The sequence below is a fragment of the Papilio xuthus genome, unplaced genomic scaffold (assembly GCF_000836235.2).
Source record: "Papilio xuthus unplaced genomic scaffold, Pxut_1.1 DF828177.1, whole genome shotgun sequence".
NCBI classification, from domain to species: Eukaryota; Metazoa; Arthropoda; class Insecta; order Lepidoptera; family Papilionidae; genus Papilio; species Papilio xuthus.
This window is the reverse complement of record NW_013530472.1, coordinates 2,717,118-2,737,930: the sequence shown is the minus strand read 5'-3', so window position 1 is coordinate 2,737,930 and position 20,813 is coordinate 2,717,118. Positions and strand designations below refer to the sequence as shown.

Below are 20,813 nucleotides of genomic sequence, written 5' to 3'. Positions count from 1 at the left end.
AAAGTTGCGGGCAATATAAAAATAACGAATATCGGAACAGAAATCAATCATGTTTTGCAACAACCTGTAGAGTCGCTGCAAAACTTTTTTTGTTAGATAGAAAGTTTAATTTACAAGATTTTTGTTCTCTGGTAAAATTTTGATTTTGTGAAGCGGTTTTCCACAAAATATTTTTTCCTAAAATCTTATACGTTTAATTCTTTTACATGACCAATAAGTAACTTAGTGTATAGTGAAGGTAACTATTTTTAAAACAAGTAAAGACTTTGTGTGTCTCTTTGGCTCTTTGTATCACAACTTTTACATACTCTGTGTCCATCGTCGTCTTCTACTCTTTGGTCTTCTATCATTTATTGACCTAAAGGTCTATGTTACCAGGTCATAAAATTTAAAAAAAAATCTATCATTTGCATACTCTTTGGCTTCCATAACATATCATGACAGTCTGACTTCTGTTTTCTAAAGTGTTGTGTGTGAAAATTTCATAATATTATAATTGGTGCTATGTAGCTTTTGTTAAACTAAATGGGAAACATGACTTCGGTAATTTTTGATGAGATTCGGGTCAATCCATTGTCGTATACTTAATACTAAACATGTTTTATTGTCTTCACAGGGAGTCACCGCATCCCCTTACTCAAAGAAAATGCGCAGCCTTCCCTTGCAAGGAAGAGCACCACAAAGCATACAACCCACGCAAGATTTATCCAAAAGCGTACAACTCCAAAGTGGGAAAATTGAAACTTTACAAGCTTACAACATGAACCCTCAAGGAACATCTCAACTTTTACAATCCAAGTGTGGGGAATGCAAACCCGCAGAAGCTATGGATGTGGAGCTCTTACAACCAGGGTCTGGGAAACCCGAATGTGTACAGCCTATGGATTTGAACCTTTTACAATCTGGGTCTGGAAACATAGAGTGTGTGCAACCCGAAGATGTGCACATTTCACAATCCGAGTCTGGGAATGCTGAATTTGGGCAATCTAAGGAAGGGAATCTCTTACAACACAAGTCTGAGAACATTGAATTTGGGAAAGTTGAGGAAGCAAATCTCTTACAAACAGAGTCTGGGAATGCTGAATGTGTACAACTAGAAGGTGTGGTGCTCTTACAACCTACGTCTGAGAACACTGAATGTGTACAACCTGACGGTGCAATGGTCTTACAACACGAGTCTGAGAATGCTGAATGTGTACAACCTGATGATGCAATGGTCCTACAACCCGAGTCTGAGAATGCTGAATGTGTACGAGAGGATGTGATGGTCTTACAACCCGCGTCTGAGAATGCTGAATGTGTACGAGAGGATGTGATGGTCTTACAACCCGAGTCTGAGAATGCTGAATGTGAAAGTGTACAATCTCAGACTGGTAAATCTAAACAAGTACAATCCCAACAAAGCAAAATTAATCCTGTGCAATGGAAAAAACTAAAACAACGGAAAGGCATCACCAAACATTTACAACAAAAACGAAAAAGAAATAGGAGTACACAACGACTGCCAAAGAAACCGAAACAACCTCTTGCTAAACCACCTGTGTCCCTTCGAATGCAAACAAAGATTGCGATACAAAATTCACAGAAAGATGTTATTCAAGGTTAAATATATTTGTTAAACATATGAATAATCTAAAGTAAGTCATTTATAACATTTTACCATTTTCTTGTGCAGTATTAACGTTTGCTGAGGAAAGAAAACGCATGCGCATGGATACCACAGGTACTGGAAAAAGGTTTTTTGGTTTTGCTTTAAAGAGATGTTATTCTTAAGTGTTAACATATTTAGATAGGGTTTCAATTCAATTAAACCTAGGCATACTGGTGAGCTGTCAATCACATATTTAACTAATGAAATTGTTATATATCTTAGTGACCGGGAACATCATATGAATCACTGGGAACACAATTTTTGGTGTAGGGATTACTGTTATGTACCAAGATATTTGAAAACCAAACAAAAAATGGTTTATATCAAAACACTTTCAAAAATATATCGATATTATTAAGAAAATAACTATACCAAAAAGTTATGCATACAAATATGATATGCATGTATGTATATGCTATGTAGTAGATAGTTTGCAAATTTTATTAAAAGTAGAAATAACATATGTAGAAGTAGTAAAGTAGACAGTGGACCTGCAATAGTCTGGCCCCTAGTTATCCATCATGTCCATCTTCATAAATCTATTTATACAAAATTTACATTATGCTTTTGATTTCTTTAATACAGACAAACATATAAACATATATTTGTAAGTATAACATATAGTATCTGAACTTGATCTGTAATTTGTCGGATTACATGATATTCTTTTTAGTCTTGGCCAGTACTATATAATTTTACATATTTAGATTTGAGTTTGCCTCATTACCACGGGTCTACTGTATATTGATTTTCTACTGTGATTTTCAAATGCCAAAACCCATGTACAACATGTGATCATCATTCTCTTTATAAAAACACAGCCAACATGTTTTTGTGGAGAATTTATTATCATTGTTTTTTAAATTGTGATGTCTTTAGTTTATAAGACTAGCAGTCGCCCGCGAGTTCGTCAGCGCGGAATTACAAGAACAATCTAGTAAGATATAATGTTATTGTTTTTACAGGTTAGGGATCTTTAGGAATTTATTATAAGTTAGGGATGTGATCTGATATTTTCAATTTTATATCTTTTATTACAAATTAAAACTTCCATCTTGTAAACATAGAAACGTAAAATTCCATAAATTGCATCCAGTATCATTTGAGTGCAGAATTTTTTGTTCAAGGTCAGTGATACATTTTTACAAAGTTCTAAATAAGAATGATAGAATTTGCATAATACAACAACATAAGAAAGTAAAATTCAAAACATTGACTACCAACTTAATCGGTAAAAGCAAGAATTAAATTAAAAAAAATTGTAATGTTTTATGTATGTTGAGCTTTACAGTTCAGATACAATTTAAGGTACAGAATGTTTGGAAAAAATGTGTATAGGTAAAGATAACTTCCTAATCGAAACAATAATAATGGTTGGAAAAATTTAAGATCACTTTAGTATAAATCAATGTTTAAGTCTAAACAAAAAAAATTAATCCGACTTAAACACTTTGTTATTACAATTTAGAATGACAATAATGTTATTTTAATATAATCAATGATTAGCACAACTTTATTTAAAGAAGAGTAATAAAGCCATGCTTTAAAATTCTGAGAATCAGTTTTTTTTTATTATTTTCAAATCAAAAGCAACTGTAAATGTGGTGATGATATATATAACGCTTATATGGTAGCTTGTTTGGTAATATCTTCGCATTTATAATATGAGTATGATTTTTTATATTTGCAAATGAAAATTAGACAAGAATTTCGCTAATTTTAGAAGGTATGAAATAGTATAAAACAATTTTTTTTTGCTTTTTTAAATTAAATTGCATTTCTCTACTACAAAAGAGGTGTTTATGTTGTATGTAGATGTTTTATATATGTGTTTGTATTTAGCTTCACTTGTATAAAATATAATATGAAAATTTGTTTTCATTCTAGGTTGGACCGCGTTACATGACGCGTGCTTTCAAGGTCAACAAAAAGTAGTAAAAGATTTACTTAAGGGTGGTGCCCTAGTAAACGATAAAGGCCCAAACGGTGATACACCACTTTTTGATGCTGTATCTGCAGACAATATTAAATTAGTCAAGTTGCTTATCACACATGGTGCAGACCCTCATATTAAAAACTTCCAAGGTGTAGAAGCATCTTTTTATGCAAACGATAAGATCAAGAAATTTCTACAAACGATTAAAGGTACCATATTAAATTATTTACAAAGTATTAAATTGTTATTTTTTTTATTTTATGTGTTCGTCAGCAGAAAACAGAAATATCGTATCCCGGGAAGTCTATATGTCATCTATATGATTTGACATATTTTTTTTTTTAATCTCGTATCTCGTTTGTCCAGAACAATGGCGTCCATTAAAGGTAGACCCAGCTGCAACTTTCTAACTTATATTACTGATGTAAATGGGCGTTTTTGCCATTTCAAGTACTTTTCCACCGTGTTCAAAAAAACACCAATGAATTTATCTCGATGTTTTGAATTATTATTGCGAGCGATGACGTGTTATTGATTTGTCCTTCCCGTGCGATGTTGACGTCTTTAGTATTATAATTTGATGGAAAATTCTAAAAATATACCCCGCGTGGAATATTTTGTGTCATTTGAATATACAATGACGTCATCTTGTCTTTCAATACTTAGTCATTGTCTCAGTTGTAGAAGACTATATTCCGAGATAAGATATATCCGCTTTCTCTTATTTTGTGTTCCGATCGGCATCAATGTATTGTCACAATGTAAAACCCAATCCAGCTCTAATTATTTTTTATTTATAATAGTAATAATTCAACATGTGAATTTATATGGGCTTTTGATGTGATAGATAGAGAATGTAAATTTTTTTTTACTTTCAATGCTCTCTACTATGCTTTTTTATTTGTAACTTACGAAAAATTTTATGTATTTGTTCATTTTTAAATTATTTAATTGTGTAATTGTAATATTTAAAATGACATGTATTAATTATAAGCAAAACGGTATTTATCTGATGGGAAAATATCTTAGATCGATCATGATTAATTATGTTACCTAATCCGTTTTCATAGGTGACCTAGGTCATACATCTGTATATCTATGATAAAGATCTAGTGCGCAAGTGCCGTGACCGGCTACCAGTAAATCAATGATAAGGATTCAGTTTATGCAATATGAACCTTAACTGTAAGCGACAAGTACTAAATTCCAGTACTACACAGATATTCGTCTCCCGGCTACGATAGTTATTGATTTGATGCTATTTCTAGACCAAGCCCTTCTGTATCCTATACGTTGTTTATTACATTCGGCGAATATTTGACGTAAAATTTTCCAAGTCCCGATAAACGTACATTATTACGTCAAAGTAGCACCAGATAATTTTTAAACGGTGTACCATGTCAGATTATACAACACAACTACTATTGTGTACAATGATTAATTGAAAAGTTGTGTTTGTTTTTATGAGAAATGTAAAACTAACTTATGCTCATAGTCTTAAGGTTAAATCTATCAGATCAGATCTTTGTTTCGGCAAGGTTCAGACACACTTCTTTGGCTTCTCCCACATTTATACTTTTAGACATTATGAATTAGAATCTTTTTCCGCGAATGGCGTGCTTTCCTTACCAAGCCAAGTATCAGAATGATTAGTGAGGGGACCTAAACGTCGACATTTTAGTAAGGCTAGTGTTGCGCTAGTACACCGGCGCACTGTCGTATTTTCTTCCTTATAATACAAATACGCGGATAATAGTCGGTTTCGGGTGCTTTTGTTACGTCCGTTATATACTCAGTATAATAGTCGCCGATCTGGACATACGTTCGTCTAGGACGGCCCTCAACGGACTTCTTTAAATTCTTTTTTGATGTTTATATACCTTTTTTACTTGTCCAAATTTACGAACCATGTCTATTTTAACTTTAGTTGACCTCTTTTAAAATCACTCTTTCCTTTCAACTGTTTAATCCTATCATTCACACACCCATCATACATTTCGAAGACTGCATTTCCTATGGATTTATTTAACTCACATTGTTCTACTAAAATTAACTTTCACTTCCATACATTGTATTTCGCCAGACGTGTATTGTGTAAGATTTTGACGTATTTTATATTTTTTTTTTAGTTAGTTACATACTGCAGTTGATAAGTAAATATGATATAAAATACCACTGAAGAATAAGAATCAAATGAAATGACTTCAGTTCGGCCCGACGTACGGACCTATATTATTAACATACATACTCTGAAAAAACCATACTCTATCAGTCTGGCCAGAATATATTAATGAAATACTTTTATAGTAACAATAGACCATTTTTTTTTGTTTTCTTATTAAATATATAGAAACTTTATTTGTTTTTATGAAAATGTTTATTCGTTTCTTTAATAAATGTATAAATACTACTTCCATTCATTTTTCTGTTAAACATATTAATTTTGACTCAATATTGCTCTAAATTTAGTTATTTTATTTAAAAGTAAACTATCATTTTTTTTTTTGATTCAATAGTTCCTTAAATCCAAAGCTGATTTTCTCGTTTTCCAACTATAGAATCCTTGATTATTTGTAGCAAATATCACTGATTATTTTGGAGACTCCCAATGATAATTACGCGTAAGTGTCAATCGATTCATTCATTCACACATATTTTATTTTCATTCAAAACAAAGAAAGACGTCAAATATTTCGCTTTGAACAGCCTCGATCCAGTTCTCTTGACGATTTGTTGTTTGTTTTGGTTTGACCGTTTTTGTTTCTTTCGCACTGTCCAGGTAATTTCGGTCGATTTAATAAATAGTTAAATATATTTGGATCTCTACTGTAATTAAATTTGAATTGACACATATTGTCTCTGTTATTGCAGCGGCAATGTGAGAGATGACAATATGTACCAATACGAGTGTCAGCAGTAGAAACCCACACGGAGATAATACGTTTCTAAACTGTCCCTGACAATATTTCTCATGCGTTAGTCACACTTAAAACAATTTTTGTTAAGATCACATAAGGCGTTCGGATGATTCATACGTATGCGTTGAATATTTTTGAATATTTTCAAAAATCCCATCGATCGTTGGAAATGAATATAAGTTTCAAGAATATATTATTACGTAACAGTTATTAGAATATTTTTAATAGCTGAAAATGACAAAACTTATTATAGATATAACACGATTGTTGACGTTGAAATATTTAGTAAATACATTGGTCGGTAAATGTGCGTACTGTCTGTGAGTACTCCGATTGTTTAAGTTAAATTCGGTTTACTTGCCAAACGGTGATGTGGCATGGCATAATCATTGAGAAACGTGACACTAAAAAAACGAATTAGGATTCACTGTGGAATATTTGACGGGCAATATCGAAGCAAGTCCTTGATAAATTACAATAACAATTTGTTTTTGTAACTTATCACTGACTCACTTGTTTTTATAAAAAGTCTATAGTAGTATACAAACTTGATATTGTAATTTATCACACAAACGTTGTCATAAGTTGTCATGTTGATGTATTTCATTTGTTATGTTGATCGACAAACTTACTTGTTCTGGTGGCCACTAAGCGACACTAAATTATAATAGCTTATTGGCAACCCCCTGTTAATGTTAAAAAATGTTTTAACAGATCCTTGTTGCATTGTAACTTAATTGGCATACTTTTTTCTTGTATTCATTTTTATGCCTAAGAGGATTTTATATATGTTTTTGGACAAACTATCCGCGATGGTAGCGCCTTAACGGATCAAGTATGTTTGTTAGATCAAAAGTTCACTTAAATGCCATCTGTTGATGTAAGCTAGCACTTTTTTTTATGGTGATTACACAGGTTTTTTTTGAAAATTTTTTGAAATTTTTTTTTAAAATTATGTTTACGTATTTTCTTCGAGCTATGTAAAGAATCTTTCTAGAATACCTTAGGAAAAGAATAATCGACCCTAAGACCGGTCACAATTTTTGGACCTTGGTACCGCTGATAGCGCGCGGATCATGGTACGTAATATTATGTGAGTATCCAAATAATTGCATATTATTTTCCTCAAGGCCAAAGAATACCTGTCAATTTTATAACTTAGTCAGTGAACGCTGCTCTTAAAATATAAATTTCAATGTTTTTTAAAATCTTTTCCTTATTATTTTGAAAGCCATAATTTGTCTATTTAAGGATGATAAGTGTGACTACTGACGCCTATTAAGTATCGAATTAATTTTGTATAAGGTTAATATCGTACTTAATGGACGGTTGACTTATAGTGCAAGATCCGATATGGGAATTATATAACCTCATCTGTTTTTTTATGAGTGATAAGAAATAAATTACATATAATATTCACATTATAATATTGCAGATAGTTGCCTAATTAAATTGCGACCGGTTAGTAAAAAATAATAAATTCTTCATTAAATTTAGATAATCAGGGCAGCTATGGGGTTGCCTGGTATATAAGATGAAAGTAAATGTTACACTCATTGGAAATTTCGAAAAAATATCAAACCCAATCAATAATATAAGACTCTAAATAACCAAAAACACTATATCCTTAAAAAATCACGTTTACTACTCGCATTTAAAATTTACATACATTACCTAGAAAACCCTGAACTAGATCATTTTATTAATAAGGCAACCTTATACAGTTAAATTAAACTTTTATTTGTTTTTTTTTTCTAATAAATAACTGATGAGTGTAATATTTACTCACCAGGCAACCCCAAAGTTGCGCAGTTGTGAAAGTTGGCAACCTTTACGTTTTCTATTCTGTTGAGTATATTCAATTTCAGGTTAAATATTTATTTCTTCATTATAATTTTAAAGAATGGATCGAGAATAGAAAGAAACATTATTATTTATATTTTAATTCTAAAACAATAAAGTCGAAATAATCAATTTCATAATTTTGAAAACAACAACCGGAAATCGAAAAGTTTCATAACCGATTTTACTCGACTGAAATCTATTGAATTGTCAAATTAATCATCCTTAAATAGATAAACTATATTTACTATAAAAATAAGAGTCGAAAAAAAATATGCGATAGTAACTATTACCATCAAAGTAGAAAACAACTATGTTGAGCTTCAGCTAAAAAACTAAATTGACAGCTCATTGCGATATACTATAACTATGTCAGCTGACTAACCGTAAGCCCGTTGACTCACAGATCGCAACTCGAGACGCAAATTATAACTATGCATGAGCTTCGGTTCATTGATCTACTTCACACGTGTGAACTGCAGTTCATCAAAGTTGAGTTGAGTCTTCCAAGACTGATGGCAACCCATTTGGTGTTGCTAGAGATACTAGAAAGTTCTCGAAAGTTAATTTCCATTAAATTGCTTAATTTGTGTATTTTTTGTTTATTTTTTGATATTATTTAAGCATTTATTTTATAAAATAATATGGCACCTTCTAATTTCTAGAAATAAATTTAAACAGTATTATTAAAAATTATTAAGAAGCGAAGAAATTATCGTAACATTTTTTAAAATCACCTTACTATTTTTTTAGCAATAAGAATTACATGTTGCCAGTAAGTAAGAAACGTATTTTTTTGTGACAGCTTATACAATTTAGTGATAGGAACGAAATGCGGCAATTTTATAACCAGATTTGGGTATTTTATATGTTCTTGGCACTTTACTCAGTGTTTACTTATAATTAGATTAGTAACGGTACCAAAAATGAGTAGTAGTATTAGTAGTATAGTTATTATATACTCTGCTTAGTACCGCATTGCGTGTGGTTTGGTTAAGTGTCAGTTCAGTGTTCGATATGTCGGAAGTAAAGGTGAAGTTACACTGTTAAGACTTACTCAGAAAAAACAGAAGCCAAATTATACCGCATGCTTTCAAACGCGCAACTCGTAAATTCTACCAATAGCGTTGGTTACTGTGTTTATACTTGTGTAGAGTTCTAAAGTTAAGTGTAGTTACATTAGTGGATTACTGACTTACACCTTAGGAAATGGATTCATATTTAGGAAAATTAATCTATTTCCATTGATACGTTGTTTGATAGTTATTACTGTAGCCGGTGTAGATATCGGTTTCGAATATAGTTGTTTGTCGACATAGTTATCTTTTCTGTTAGTGGTTTTCATAATTTAATCACGCTTGAATATTTTATCAAGCCGTTCCTTTTTGCGTATTTATTCAAGATATTGTGTGACATAATCCTGTTATTCGAAAGAAAAAAGGGCAGAGTGATTTCTGAAAAGTTTAAACGCGTAAGTAAAGTTCAACTATAGTAAAGAGTTCAAAAATAATAATTTTCACGTGGTATTTTTTTTCTTTTTACATGTTCATTTATTTATTTGTATGTAATAACATTATTTTGATGTAATTAGTACAGTAGTCTTAATAATGGTTTTGTTAAATTAATTACTTTTTTTAATTAACTAATTATTAATTTAATTAAATTAACAAGTGCAAATCTTTTTAATACAGATCACCCAAAAACTTCTCACGTTGGATGTACAAGGGATGAACTGCATCACAAATTCTGAGAGGGATATTCAGAACAACTTACGTGACAAAAAGGCATTATGGAAGGGCTAGCATCGACTGATCACTTTGATAGTAAGGAGGTTACTCAAGAAAAAGTCAATAATGTTGAAGGTATGTTTTTATAACTGTATTATTTCATTCATAAAAATTAAAAAATACATTAATTAAAAAATTAACTAAACTTTTGCCTTAAGTTTATCACTTTTGTCCAAAGTAACTTGACACAATGGCAGCCTTGTATGTTGACTTCCTAGAAAAAAATTATATAATGTATTACTAATACAGGATTAATTATTAATACTCAACTACTTATACTTATTTATTTAAAAATACCCTACAGTAATGAAAATAATTTGCTAGGTAAAATTTTAAGAACAAAGTCATATTATTGATATAGATTACACCTAATTATTAGACACAAATGACTGAAGAATTTATAAAGGACTAGTTGTCATATGTTAAAGTGTATGAATTGCTTAAATTAATTTTCATAGTTAAAGGCAACTTCAATTATAATTTATTTTGCTATTTTTAATACAAATCTGCTGTAAACTAAATTACTCCTTAAAAAAATTGTGCTGGAGTAAAATAAAAAGTGTTATACTTCATTTAAAATTTTTCCAGTAGAATAATATGATAGTAATAACATAAAGTTTCTTCAAGCCTTAATTTTTAAAATAATATAAAGGTAGCTTGTGATCTAACAGTAAAGATTACAAAAGAAATCTTTAAAGTATTAGAAAAATTAGTCAAAGATCTCAAGACTTTTTGCAGGCAAGCAATTGACAAAAAAAAATTAAAAATATATTTCTTAATTTTAGATTTAAAAATGCACTGTTTTACCCCTACTGTAGAGTTAAAATGAATTATACATACAACAAATAAATATTGAGCAATAAATAAATAATTCAGATTAGAATTATTTTAAAATTAATTATAACTTAATAATATCAATATTTTTTTCGTTTTACTACATTTTCTATATGTGTTTTACTGATTACAGTGTCATCGTGTGTAATTTCTCCTTAAGACACCCACATTACATTTATATTTGTGTAACTTCTTTAATATGTAAATAAAGACGTTTTTATTATATGTTTTTTTATCTATATTCGTCGTAATATACTTTACATACGCCATTTTTAAGGTTATAATAAAATTTTGTATCCTGAAAACCCTATGCTAATAATACTAATTCGCGCTTCAATATGTTTTTAGCTTTAAATTACGGCTTTATCAAATTAAAAGATATTTTTGCAAATCAAATCCCGTTTTCAAATATCTTAATTGCTTTTTTGCAAAACTTTTTCCTATGTTTTTGAAACATTTTTAAACTTAAAAATTGAATGTGATCTGCAAAAGTTCTATATATATTTGCGAAATATTGTAATTGATTTGACATTGTAAAATTCCAATATTTATAAACGATATTATGTTTATATTTTAAGAATAAATAACATTTTGATAATTTGTAAGTTAGAGCTGGATTGGGTAATACTTCGTTCATTCGGTCTATTGATTTAAACGATGAAATGATCTATTTTGATTTAGTTACCGCGCGTACCTTTCACCAAGTGGTTTTAGAATTACGAGGTCTTATTAAAATATTTTTTACATTGAAATAAATACATTCGTATCGTAATAATATTAACGTAGTGCGTAAATTTTAGTCGTGATTTTTTTATTTACATAAAAATTCAATCGATAAAGATTTAGTTTGATTAAATTTAGTGTATCTTAATTAATGTTTATTATTAAGTCTTAATTGTGATATATAATTGTTACATAATGTTACGGTACGAAAATGTTAGGCATGAAAGAGAGGTAGAGAGGTACCTATACAGGTATATGTATGTAGATTGTCGGGGAGTTGCGCCGGGAAGAAAATCAATACGGTGCGCTGCACGGGGCCATCACTCGTTATATTTATGTTCCCGGCGTCAATACAATGACCGTTTTATTTAAACATTGCTCAATATACGCTATTAAATTAATATAAATCAATTTAAATTTAGTAGACGTGTTATAAAATTGTGTTTTACATATTTGATGGTCGAAAGTTAGTTTTTTCGTGTTTGTTTGCCTCATAGGCTTAGTGGTTTGTTTATACGATAACTAAACAATGTGTCCTAGTTACGATTCCAAGTAATCCATTATTCTAAAAAAAAGTTATAGTTTGGTTTTATAATGCGTAAAACCAAAACGCGGTCACGCACCAGAGGTAATATTTACCATTATAAAATAATAATTAATGATTGTTGTAATAATTGTTTCACTGTGATAACGTATTGGGAAAAGGTAAGTTTTAAATAATTATCCTAATGTTAAAAATATGGTACGCCTTGCAAAATATTCACAATATTTGTTCTCTTTTAGTTTTATTGCTATTTTTTTTTATTATATAATTTTCTTGATTTATTTTTAAAATATAATTGACTGTTGCGAAATATGTTTAACTAAAACATTGAATACGTTTATTTAGGTAAATATTACGTAAAACATTTAATAATTTTATGGTATTTATTTATATAGATTGAAAAATTAAAATGTCGATAACGTTACGTTTCCAATAATAAATTAGAAAGTGTCAAGGATTTAATTTATATTTTTCTTATAGTTTACAAGCTCGTATGTTTTATTTATTCGATAACTTGCTCATCAGGTAACCAAGGATCATTTCATTGTTTGCATCAAGATGTTTTGTGTGCGCGCCAGTGACAAACATACCATTGCATCTGACCATGGGTTTTCATTGCTGAAACACAAGCACAAAAACATGTTTTAAGCCTTCTCTTTGAAAAACAGAGATAATGTTTTTGTTCATGTGTTTCTGCTGTGGAAACACCAAGAACAACAACATCGGCTGTGAGATCATTTTAATAATCGTGTTTGTTTTGTTCCGTGTATCCGTACCTCATCTCTCATGTACTTACTAGTTTTTCTTATATCGAAATTAATTCGCAAAAAGAAAAACTAGTAAGGGCTAATTTCGCGCTGAAAATTAGCTTTGACAAAGCTGAGCTGTTGGCTAAATAGATAAACAAGAATTGTGATTTCCTGTATGGTAATATGTTTTACATTACTTTCAATGTTAATCTTAAAGCTTTCAATATCCATTATCTTATTATATTCCTATTAATATAATCAAATAATTTCAGAAAAAACCCAGGTGACTAATGATAATGAGTCTACATCTGGCCCTAAACGGAACTACACTGACGGGCAGTTGAGCACCGAGACCACCGACGATGACATCACCAAGAAGAAGAAGAAAAAGGAAGCAGAAGACAAGGAGCCCATGGCGAAACCCGTCGCCACAGCGCGCAGTGGTCCCGGACGGTAAATATTTTACGACATAATTAAATCTAACAATGTTTACAGACTTTGAAAATCCACTAAATTATTTTGATCTGCTTACATACCCGAAGATGAGATTGGATCAAATTTCTAATGTATTATAAAATAAACACTTGTTTATATTTAAGACCCTTTTCGCGAAAAAAAGTCAGTGTAATTGTTCTGTTTGGTTGTAAATGTACAATGTTGTAGTGCTCCGAGTGGCACCAAGCCGCCCGGACCGGCCAGCAAGACGGGCGCCGCGCCGCTGGGCAAGAGCGGCGGCAAGGGCTCCTCCAAGACACAATCCGGAAAGGGCGCCGGAGGAAAAGTAAACAATCAACTGCATCAAGTAAAATACAAACAAAACGTTTTATTTTGATTTCACACGAGAGAAGATTTTTTTATTTTATTTTTGTCACTACTGCCAGTGTTATAAAAACTATTGATTTAATGTCTGAATCTATGTTTTAACAGAAAGGAGGGAAATCGCAGTCCCAGAGCAAACAGGATAGGAAGAGTCCGGTGCAAAGCCAGAAGTCGAGTCAATCTAAAGATGCCGGTGATGGAGATACCGAAGAAGTGAAGTCGGAGTCTGGTCCCAAGGTGCCGCCGCTCAAGATCGTCATCCCGGGAGGCGCCGGCGGCTCGGGTGGTCGGAATGAACAAGAAGAAGGTACGTTACACCTCACAACAACTATATTCATCAGATTTTTTTAACGTCTATCAGCTCTTGTCTGCGACTCCTTTAGCGCGCAATAGAAAAAAAAGCTCTTAATTAATAGCCTATGCGTTCTTCCTGACTACTTTCTACTTTTATGTCAAATTTCAGCGGGCTCTTTTCAGCCGTACTGGGGATAGTTTCTAACAAACATCCATCCATACAAATTTCGCATTTATAATATTTAATTTCTAAGCTGAGTTTAGCTAACTTAAGACGCTCGATAATAAACATGCCCGGAGTATTCCGGCTAAGAGTACTAAGTGTAAGTGAAATGTAATGTGAGCTATTTTTCCAGGTGGTACAGGTCAAAGGGGCAGCGGCAAGGGTCGTGGGGGCGGGACGTTGCCCTACGTCATCCCTTGCACCACCACCGATGCCGGACAAACATCTGACAGCTCTGATGGCAACAGCGATGATAAAAGACTCAGTGAATGTGGAAAGGTAGGACTTCTTTTTTTAAATAAAGACAATATTACCCATTCACCCAGAGACACACCGACAACCTGGACAAATTGTTCGTAGTTGGAATGATTAAGGGTAAAAGGTCACGGGGTCAATCGATTGCTGGTCAGATCAAGTACAGGTTATATTTCACGATTGCCCTGAGAGAAGCCGAAGACGGGACGGCGTCGAGACTGGTCGACGCATTTCTAAATGCATATCACAAGCAGGACCTTCAGTAATGTAGTATACGAAGAAGAAGACCCTTTTGTAATTTAAGACTAAATGGTTACGAAATTTGTTTTAACAATATATTTTTATTCCATAGACGGGTCAGCGAGTACTGCGCTCGCACAGGACCAATGATGACAAGGATAAGGGTAGAACATCACCGCATACTGGCGCTGAAACCAGGGGACAAGCTCTCAGTCTAAATAAGAGCCCGCCGCAAGGATCTGTAAGTATATATTATAATCATCAATCAAACTTAACAATAATAACAATTATATATAACACAACATACATCAACATCATTCCTCCTTCTTTGACAAAAAAAAGGAAAATCAATATATGTAAACAGTTTTTTAGACATTACAAACTCACCATTAAGCTATAGAAGATTCGAAATCCAACGAAAAGAGATTCATATCTTACGAGAGATATGAAATACTTTCCTTCAAAGGGCCAAGCACGAATATTTGCGACAAGCGCCTTCGTAACGTCGATAAAATATGTCAAAATTTGTATGACATTCAAAAATTATGATGACGTTACGAAAATGTTCTCACAAATATTCGTACTAGGCATACAAATAGTAAGAAATATTGTTAATCTGATCAAACCGCTGTGAAAAGTACAACTAACCCGAGTAGAGCAAAAAACATTTCCAGGATCATCACGACCATCATTCCAGTCGCGACACATCAGGTATGATTTTTTTTACCTAAAACGCTTTTCTTACAAAAATAGTTTGTTTCTTTATTAAATATCAGTAATATTATATAGTGTAAGAAAGAAAATCCGACAGTGTGCCGGTGTACTGGCGCAAAACTAGCCCTACTAAAATGTCGACGTTTATGTCCCCTCACTAATCATTTTGACCATTGACATTTTAATGAGAGCGCGCCATGCGCCCTGAAAGATTCAAACAAATAATGTGTAATGCGATTGGTTGTTTTGTAGAATTGCACCCGAGGAAGCGTAAGATCAAAACATCTAAGGACAGCCACCGGGAGTCGAGACACGAGTCTACCCAGGATACCAGCCTCGTACACGCGGTCACTCACTCCAACCCTTACCAGATGCATTTACAGATCCGTAAACAGGTATCATTTAGACTAATATAAAATAAAGGAGCGAGTATTTTCGTATGAAATTTATATATTAATATGTCGCATTTGTTTGTTGTTGTAACTGTATTTATGTTTATTTGGAGTTTTTTTTTTAAACTTTGTTGAAGTTGAACTGCGAATATTAATTGAAGTCGTAATTATTGGGGCCTGGTTTAATAAAACTTCTTTTTATTCATTAAAACGTATGTTTATTTAGATATAATTTATTCTATTTATATTGCATATTTTATAGATTGCAATTTTTTTTTCTATTAAAGCTAAATTTAAAATTCTTAGATTAGCTTATATTAAATATACGCTCATCCAGGCCTTAGTAATAAGGCTATGTATTACTATGTGTATGTATACATTATAAAGCTGGCTTTTTTAATTCTTAATTTTATGCTATGTATGTACCAGATTATTATCCTCTGTCCAAAGTTTTAATTACCTTTTGACACATGCAGACAAATGAAACAAAGGCAGGCTAATTTAAATAAAAACAATAATAAAATCAAATCGACACAAGATGTAATTTTTTGATTAAAAATAATTAAAATAAAACCAATTGCTTAATAAATAAAATAAATCTAGTCTTGCAGATGTCCATGGGCGCCAAATACACTTCGGTGTTCCCGTTTCTCGCTTGCCCCCTACTCTTAATAAAAAAGTACCCATATTTCTAAATAGTAATCAAATTAGTAAAGCAGTTAATTAATAATAGAAAAGATAAACATTGGACGGTGTATAATAATTGCGTATTTTTTTAATAAACATCTAAAACAAGAATGTATTTAAATTCTTCCTCAATATTTAGGTAGAGGAACGTCAAAAGAGCCTGTTCCCAGTAAAGCCGAAGCCACCGAAGGACTTCCACAAGTATCTGATGAACCGCTGCACCTACACGCTGCAAGGGAATGTCAACCCTCCAGCTATCGAGATTCCGCCCAATCTCGCACCGCTGATGGTTGAGGAATTCAAACGACAGGAACAAGCAAGGTAAATTGTCATCAGTCATTATCTTTTACAAAACAAAGTAACAGTATGTTTTTAGGGGTTTTGTTTTCAGAAACCAACAATTAGTCTCGGATATAAGTCCAATACTGAAGTTAATATTTAAAGTGGAACTTATTTGGCCCGGAATGTACAAATGAAACTAAATAAGACCAAATTTTTATTCCTATTTTTTTCTTTTAAACAGGACACACTTGCGTATGCAGCATCTTGTTGAGAAAGAAAAGTTGGTGTTGTCCGTTGAACAAGAGATATTGAGAGTGCATGGCCGTGCTGAACGCGCTGTTGCCAACCAGGTAAAATCATTTTCCAAATATAATGAACCTATATACAGGTTTTTCTACCTGACTTCTTGTTAGTAGTATGACAATAATGACTTATTGTATTTGTAACTAATTTCCAGGCTCTGCCGTATTCAGTATGCACAGTACTCCGTGACAAGGAGGTGTGCAATCTGCTGGCTCCAGAACAAGAGGAGAAACGCAACGCCCAGCGCTCCAGATGCAACGGCCGCCAGATCAACTCCTGGCTGCAGGAGGTCGATGATAAATGGGAGAAGATTAAAGTAAGTTTCTTAACCGACTACAAAAAGAAGGTTGTATCTTTATTTTTTAAATATACCAATTGTCATAGTTAATTTGCCTTGGATTAGTCCCCCGAGGATAGTGTAGCCAAACAGTGATAGAATTTTTTAAATTGCTTCAGTTGTGTAAAGCTTATTCAATGCAAACAGACAATCAAATCTTTCGTACTTATTATATTAATAAAGAATTTTTTTTGTTCGACAGGAAGTAATGCTACGTCGTCAGAACATGGAGGCAGAAACACTGCACGCCTCACAAATAATGGAATGGGAGTGGAAACTGAAAGATTTTGGCCTGTGCGAGTTCAACTCTAACCCTAAGATCGATCCTGTGCACGTGCCTCAGATTCACGTATCGAATTTTGATTTGCGCGCTTAAATATCTTTTTTAAATTTAACCATCTGTGTGTCCGCGTCACCAATAAGGAGTTATAATACCCATTAAGGGATGTAACTAATATAACATGAGAACAACACAAATAAAAACATCTGTAATAGGATTATTTTTTCTCCAAAATAACTAAATTAATTAAATTATTCAATACTAACAAAACTTCGAATTAATTGAAATATACTATCATCATGCAATTTGTTTTTAAAAATATTACAACAACAACTTATGCCCGTAACTCAGAGGGGTAGGCAGACACCACAGACTTCAATTTGACGCAGACCTGACAAACTTTTCTTGCTTATTCTAAATTCATACATATACATTGGTTTCGGGCAATACTTAAAAACATTACAATGAAATTAAAAACTCAGCACAGCATCAAATATTATAAACCAAATAAATAACAGTTATAATTAAAAAAAACAGACAATGGACATCAAAATTTGAATAGTTTTAGTTACACCCCTTATCAGTATTGGTGAGACGGCTCAACGGGGGCGCATAGTTAAAATTCGAAACCTCTGAAATCTCAAATATTCTGGTACCTGATGATCCATAATTTGTCATCATTTAACTTTTAAATTAAAAATGGATTGTCAGTTCTCTGAATATTACGTTCTTTCATATTTCGGTAACCGATGGATCTATTGTTTCAATATTTAGATTGCCTGTTACCTTAATATGTTTTTTTTTTAATTTTTTTTCGTTTAATTTAAGAGAAAGTAAAACTTAACTTGTGTAACATTGATTGGTGTTTGGGTGCAATTTATGAAGCTAAGCTGAATAGTTTATTGTAGATTGCAATACTTTGGATAAATACGCGGGAAAGGGTAAGTGAGACTTGCCTAAAATTATAAATACAATTATCTGACATAATTCTTGTCAGAACAATTGATATGATAGATACAAAACTAACATTTTTTTCTAATTTTCATTTGGATTTGAATTTTTATTCGTACAATTTTTTATTTTGTCTACAATATTTTTTTAAGTTTTTCATTTTTTTAAGCTCAAATGCACTGTGCGTGTTTCCGAAATGCATATTTTGGAAACCGACAATGTGTCAAAAAGCTGTTTTGTACTTATTTATTAACAGAGTAACTGAACCGGTGGACATAAGTGAAACTAAATAACAGCTCACTAGCGCCCTTCATTCATTCCATGTCTGTAGTCATTTTCTATGTCTACGTAGATTTTATATATGTTCTGACAAAACCTAGAACGACAGCAGCGCTCTCACCAGTTCAGATATCCTTTTTTGATTATACAGGTTGATTTTTTTAATTTTTCCGTTTTTATCAGCTGGCATATTCTGGCCTCTAGGCCTATGTATGTAGGTTATATTACAGTTCATCAGTAGTTTCATAGATAAATGATTCAATTTTAATTCACATCTGAAATTGTATATCACATTTACTAATAATCGTAAATTGAAACTACCATTAATTTTGACCTTGTGTCATATAGATGTAGGAAAATAACAACTGTCAGATTTTGATTTAAATAAAAGTTCATATATTAATAGTAAACATAATTTAGAACATGATGTATAGAACAGTATTATGTTTCATTTGTTACTTATTTTAAATGTACCCTTGGGTTCTCACATGTAAAACATCTATTCGAAAATTTCTAGTTCTTCCACGGATAAACATATCTGTAATTTTTTTTCCTTATTTATTGAAATTTCTTGCTACACTTACCATCCCCTTAATAGGTCAACAGTGTTAGTTATATGAACATATATTTACTTAAAATTTGACAGGTGTTATTTAAATATTATTTGCCAACTTTGCTATTTACATAAAAAAAGGTAATTATTTTATACAATTTATTTTCGATGCTATATTCTGGTCTTTACACATTATATATAATTTTCTTTTTTATTAATAAAAAAAGTATCTTTCTCAAGTAAAATATATATAAATTATATGTAAATCGTGTAATAGATTTTTTTAAAATTAAGCAAGTTGGCAAATTTATTATGTAGTTATAAGTGTTTCAAATATAAATGTCTAAATGTTATTCTTCTATAGTCGACCTCAGACCTTTTGCATTTTATTGGAGCAAATTAATTTTGAAAATATTAGGTAATTCGAATTTAATCAAATGTAAGGGTTCAATACAAAAGAAATTATTTTTTATTTTAGATATTTCTTTAGTACTTTTAATATATTGGTGTGGAAGAGAAATGTTAAACAACAAACAAATTGTTATGGCAGATAATAAATACAAATAATTTTAGAACATTAGATCTGCCCAATTTCTGGGGGAATGCGAGAAGACTGGATACATTAAGCTCCTATGTTTGATATATTGAATAGAAAAAAACACTAAGTATTAACTATTATTTAAAAATTATTTATTCAACTGTTAAATTAAGTTTTGTTGAAATTATGAAGAAAAAAAATTGCTTTAATAAATTGTAAAAGGCCATTAATTCGTAGAAACTTTCTGTGATGCACCTTACCATTGTTTTGATTTGTTTAGAAATCAGTGGTTCGTTATAATTACTTGTTAATTGGGGGGATTTTAAATTATATTGATTTCTCCATAATTTGTTATTTATGATATTCACACATGAATGTTCTGATAGACTTTGATTTATTTCCAAAATCAACTAAAAAAAAATTGCAGGTAACATAACATTGAGACTGGGATATCTTTTTTATCAATTTTTTGTTGCACTAATTTAAATTATCAAAAATATAATTCATAAGTTAACAGTCAAGTTACAGATCTCAATTAATATATTTTCCTAATCTCTATTGTCCTCAAATTTCATAATACATGTTATTGGTGTCTATATTATAATCTGTGTCAAATTTATGTGTTTCATTTAATTCCTTGTAATCATTTGTTACACGAATTATAAAAAAAAACTTTACCAAC

The 20,813-nt window shown here is 31.5% G+C and overlaps 1 protein-coding gene across 2 annotated transcripts; it reads left to right on the top strand.

The window, feature by feature from the left end:
• The first annotated feature begins 419 nt into the window (after positions 1-419).
• On the top strand, positions 420-20,750 carry LOC106113751 (ankyrin repeat domain-containing protein 12). 2 transcript variants are annotated; one of them, XM_013306660.1, is made up of 15 exons: positions 420-543; positions 617-1,601; positions 1,676-1,723; positions 3,539-3,796; positions 13,257-13,437; positions 13,648-13,765; positions 13,912-14,110; positions 14,454-14,599; positions 14,928-15,056; positions 15,472-15,526; positions 15,782-15,924; positions 16,748-16,929; positions 17,132-17,240; positions 17,348-17,509; positions 17,733-20,750. In XM_013306660.1, the coding sequence occupies exons 1-15, from the start codon at positions 526-528 to the stop codon at positions 17,904-17,906; spliced, it is 2,907 nt and encodes a 968-aa protein (XP_013162114.1). In that variant the 5' UTR covers positions 420-525; the 3' UTR covers positions 17,907-20,750. The 2 variants fall into 2 exon arrangements, with proteins under 2 accessions (XP_013162114.1, XP_013162113.1); XM_013306659.1 differs by having other exon boundaries at positions 13,648-13,786.
• Positions 20,751-20,813: the final 63 nt, after the last annotated feature.

What these genes read in the sequence shown, in the direction of transcription:
- LOC106113751 (XM_013306659.1), top strand. An exon ending in ATTTACAGATCCGTAAACAG is followed by an intron (nt 15,925 to 16,747) that starts GTATCATTTAGA and finishes CTCAATATTTAG; the next exon opens with GTAGAGGAACGTCAAAAGAG. An exon ending in AACGCGCTGTTGCCAACCAG is followed by an intron (nt 17,241 to 17,347) that starts GTAAAATCATTT and finishes ACTAATTTCCAG; the next exon opens with GCTCTGCCGTATTCAGTATG.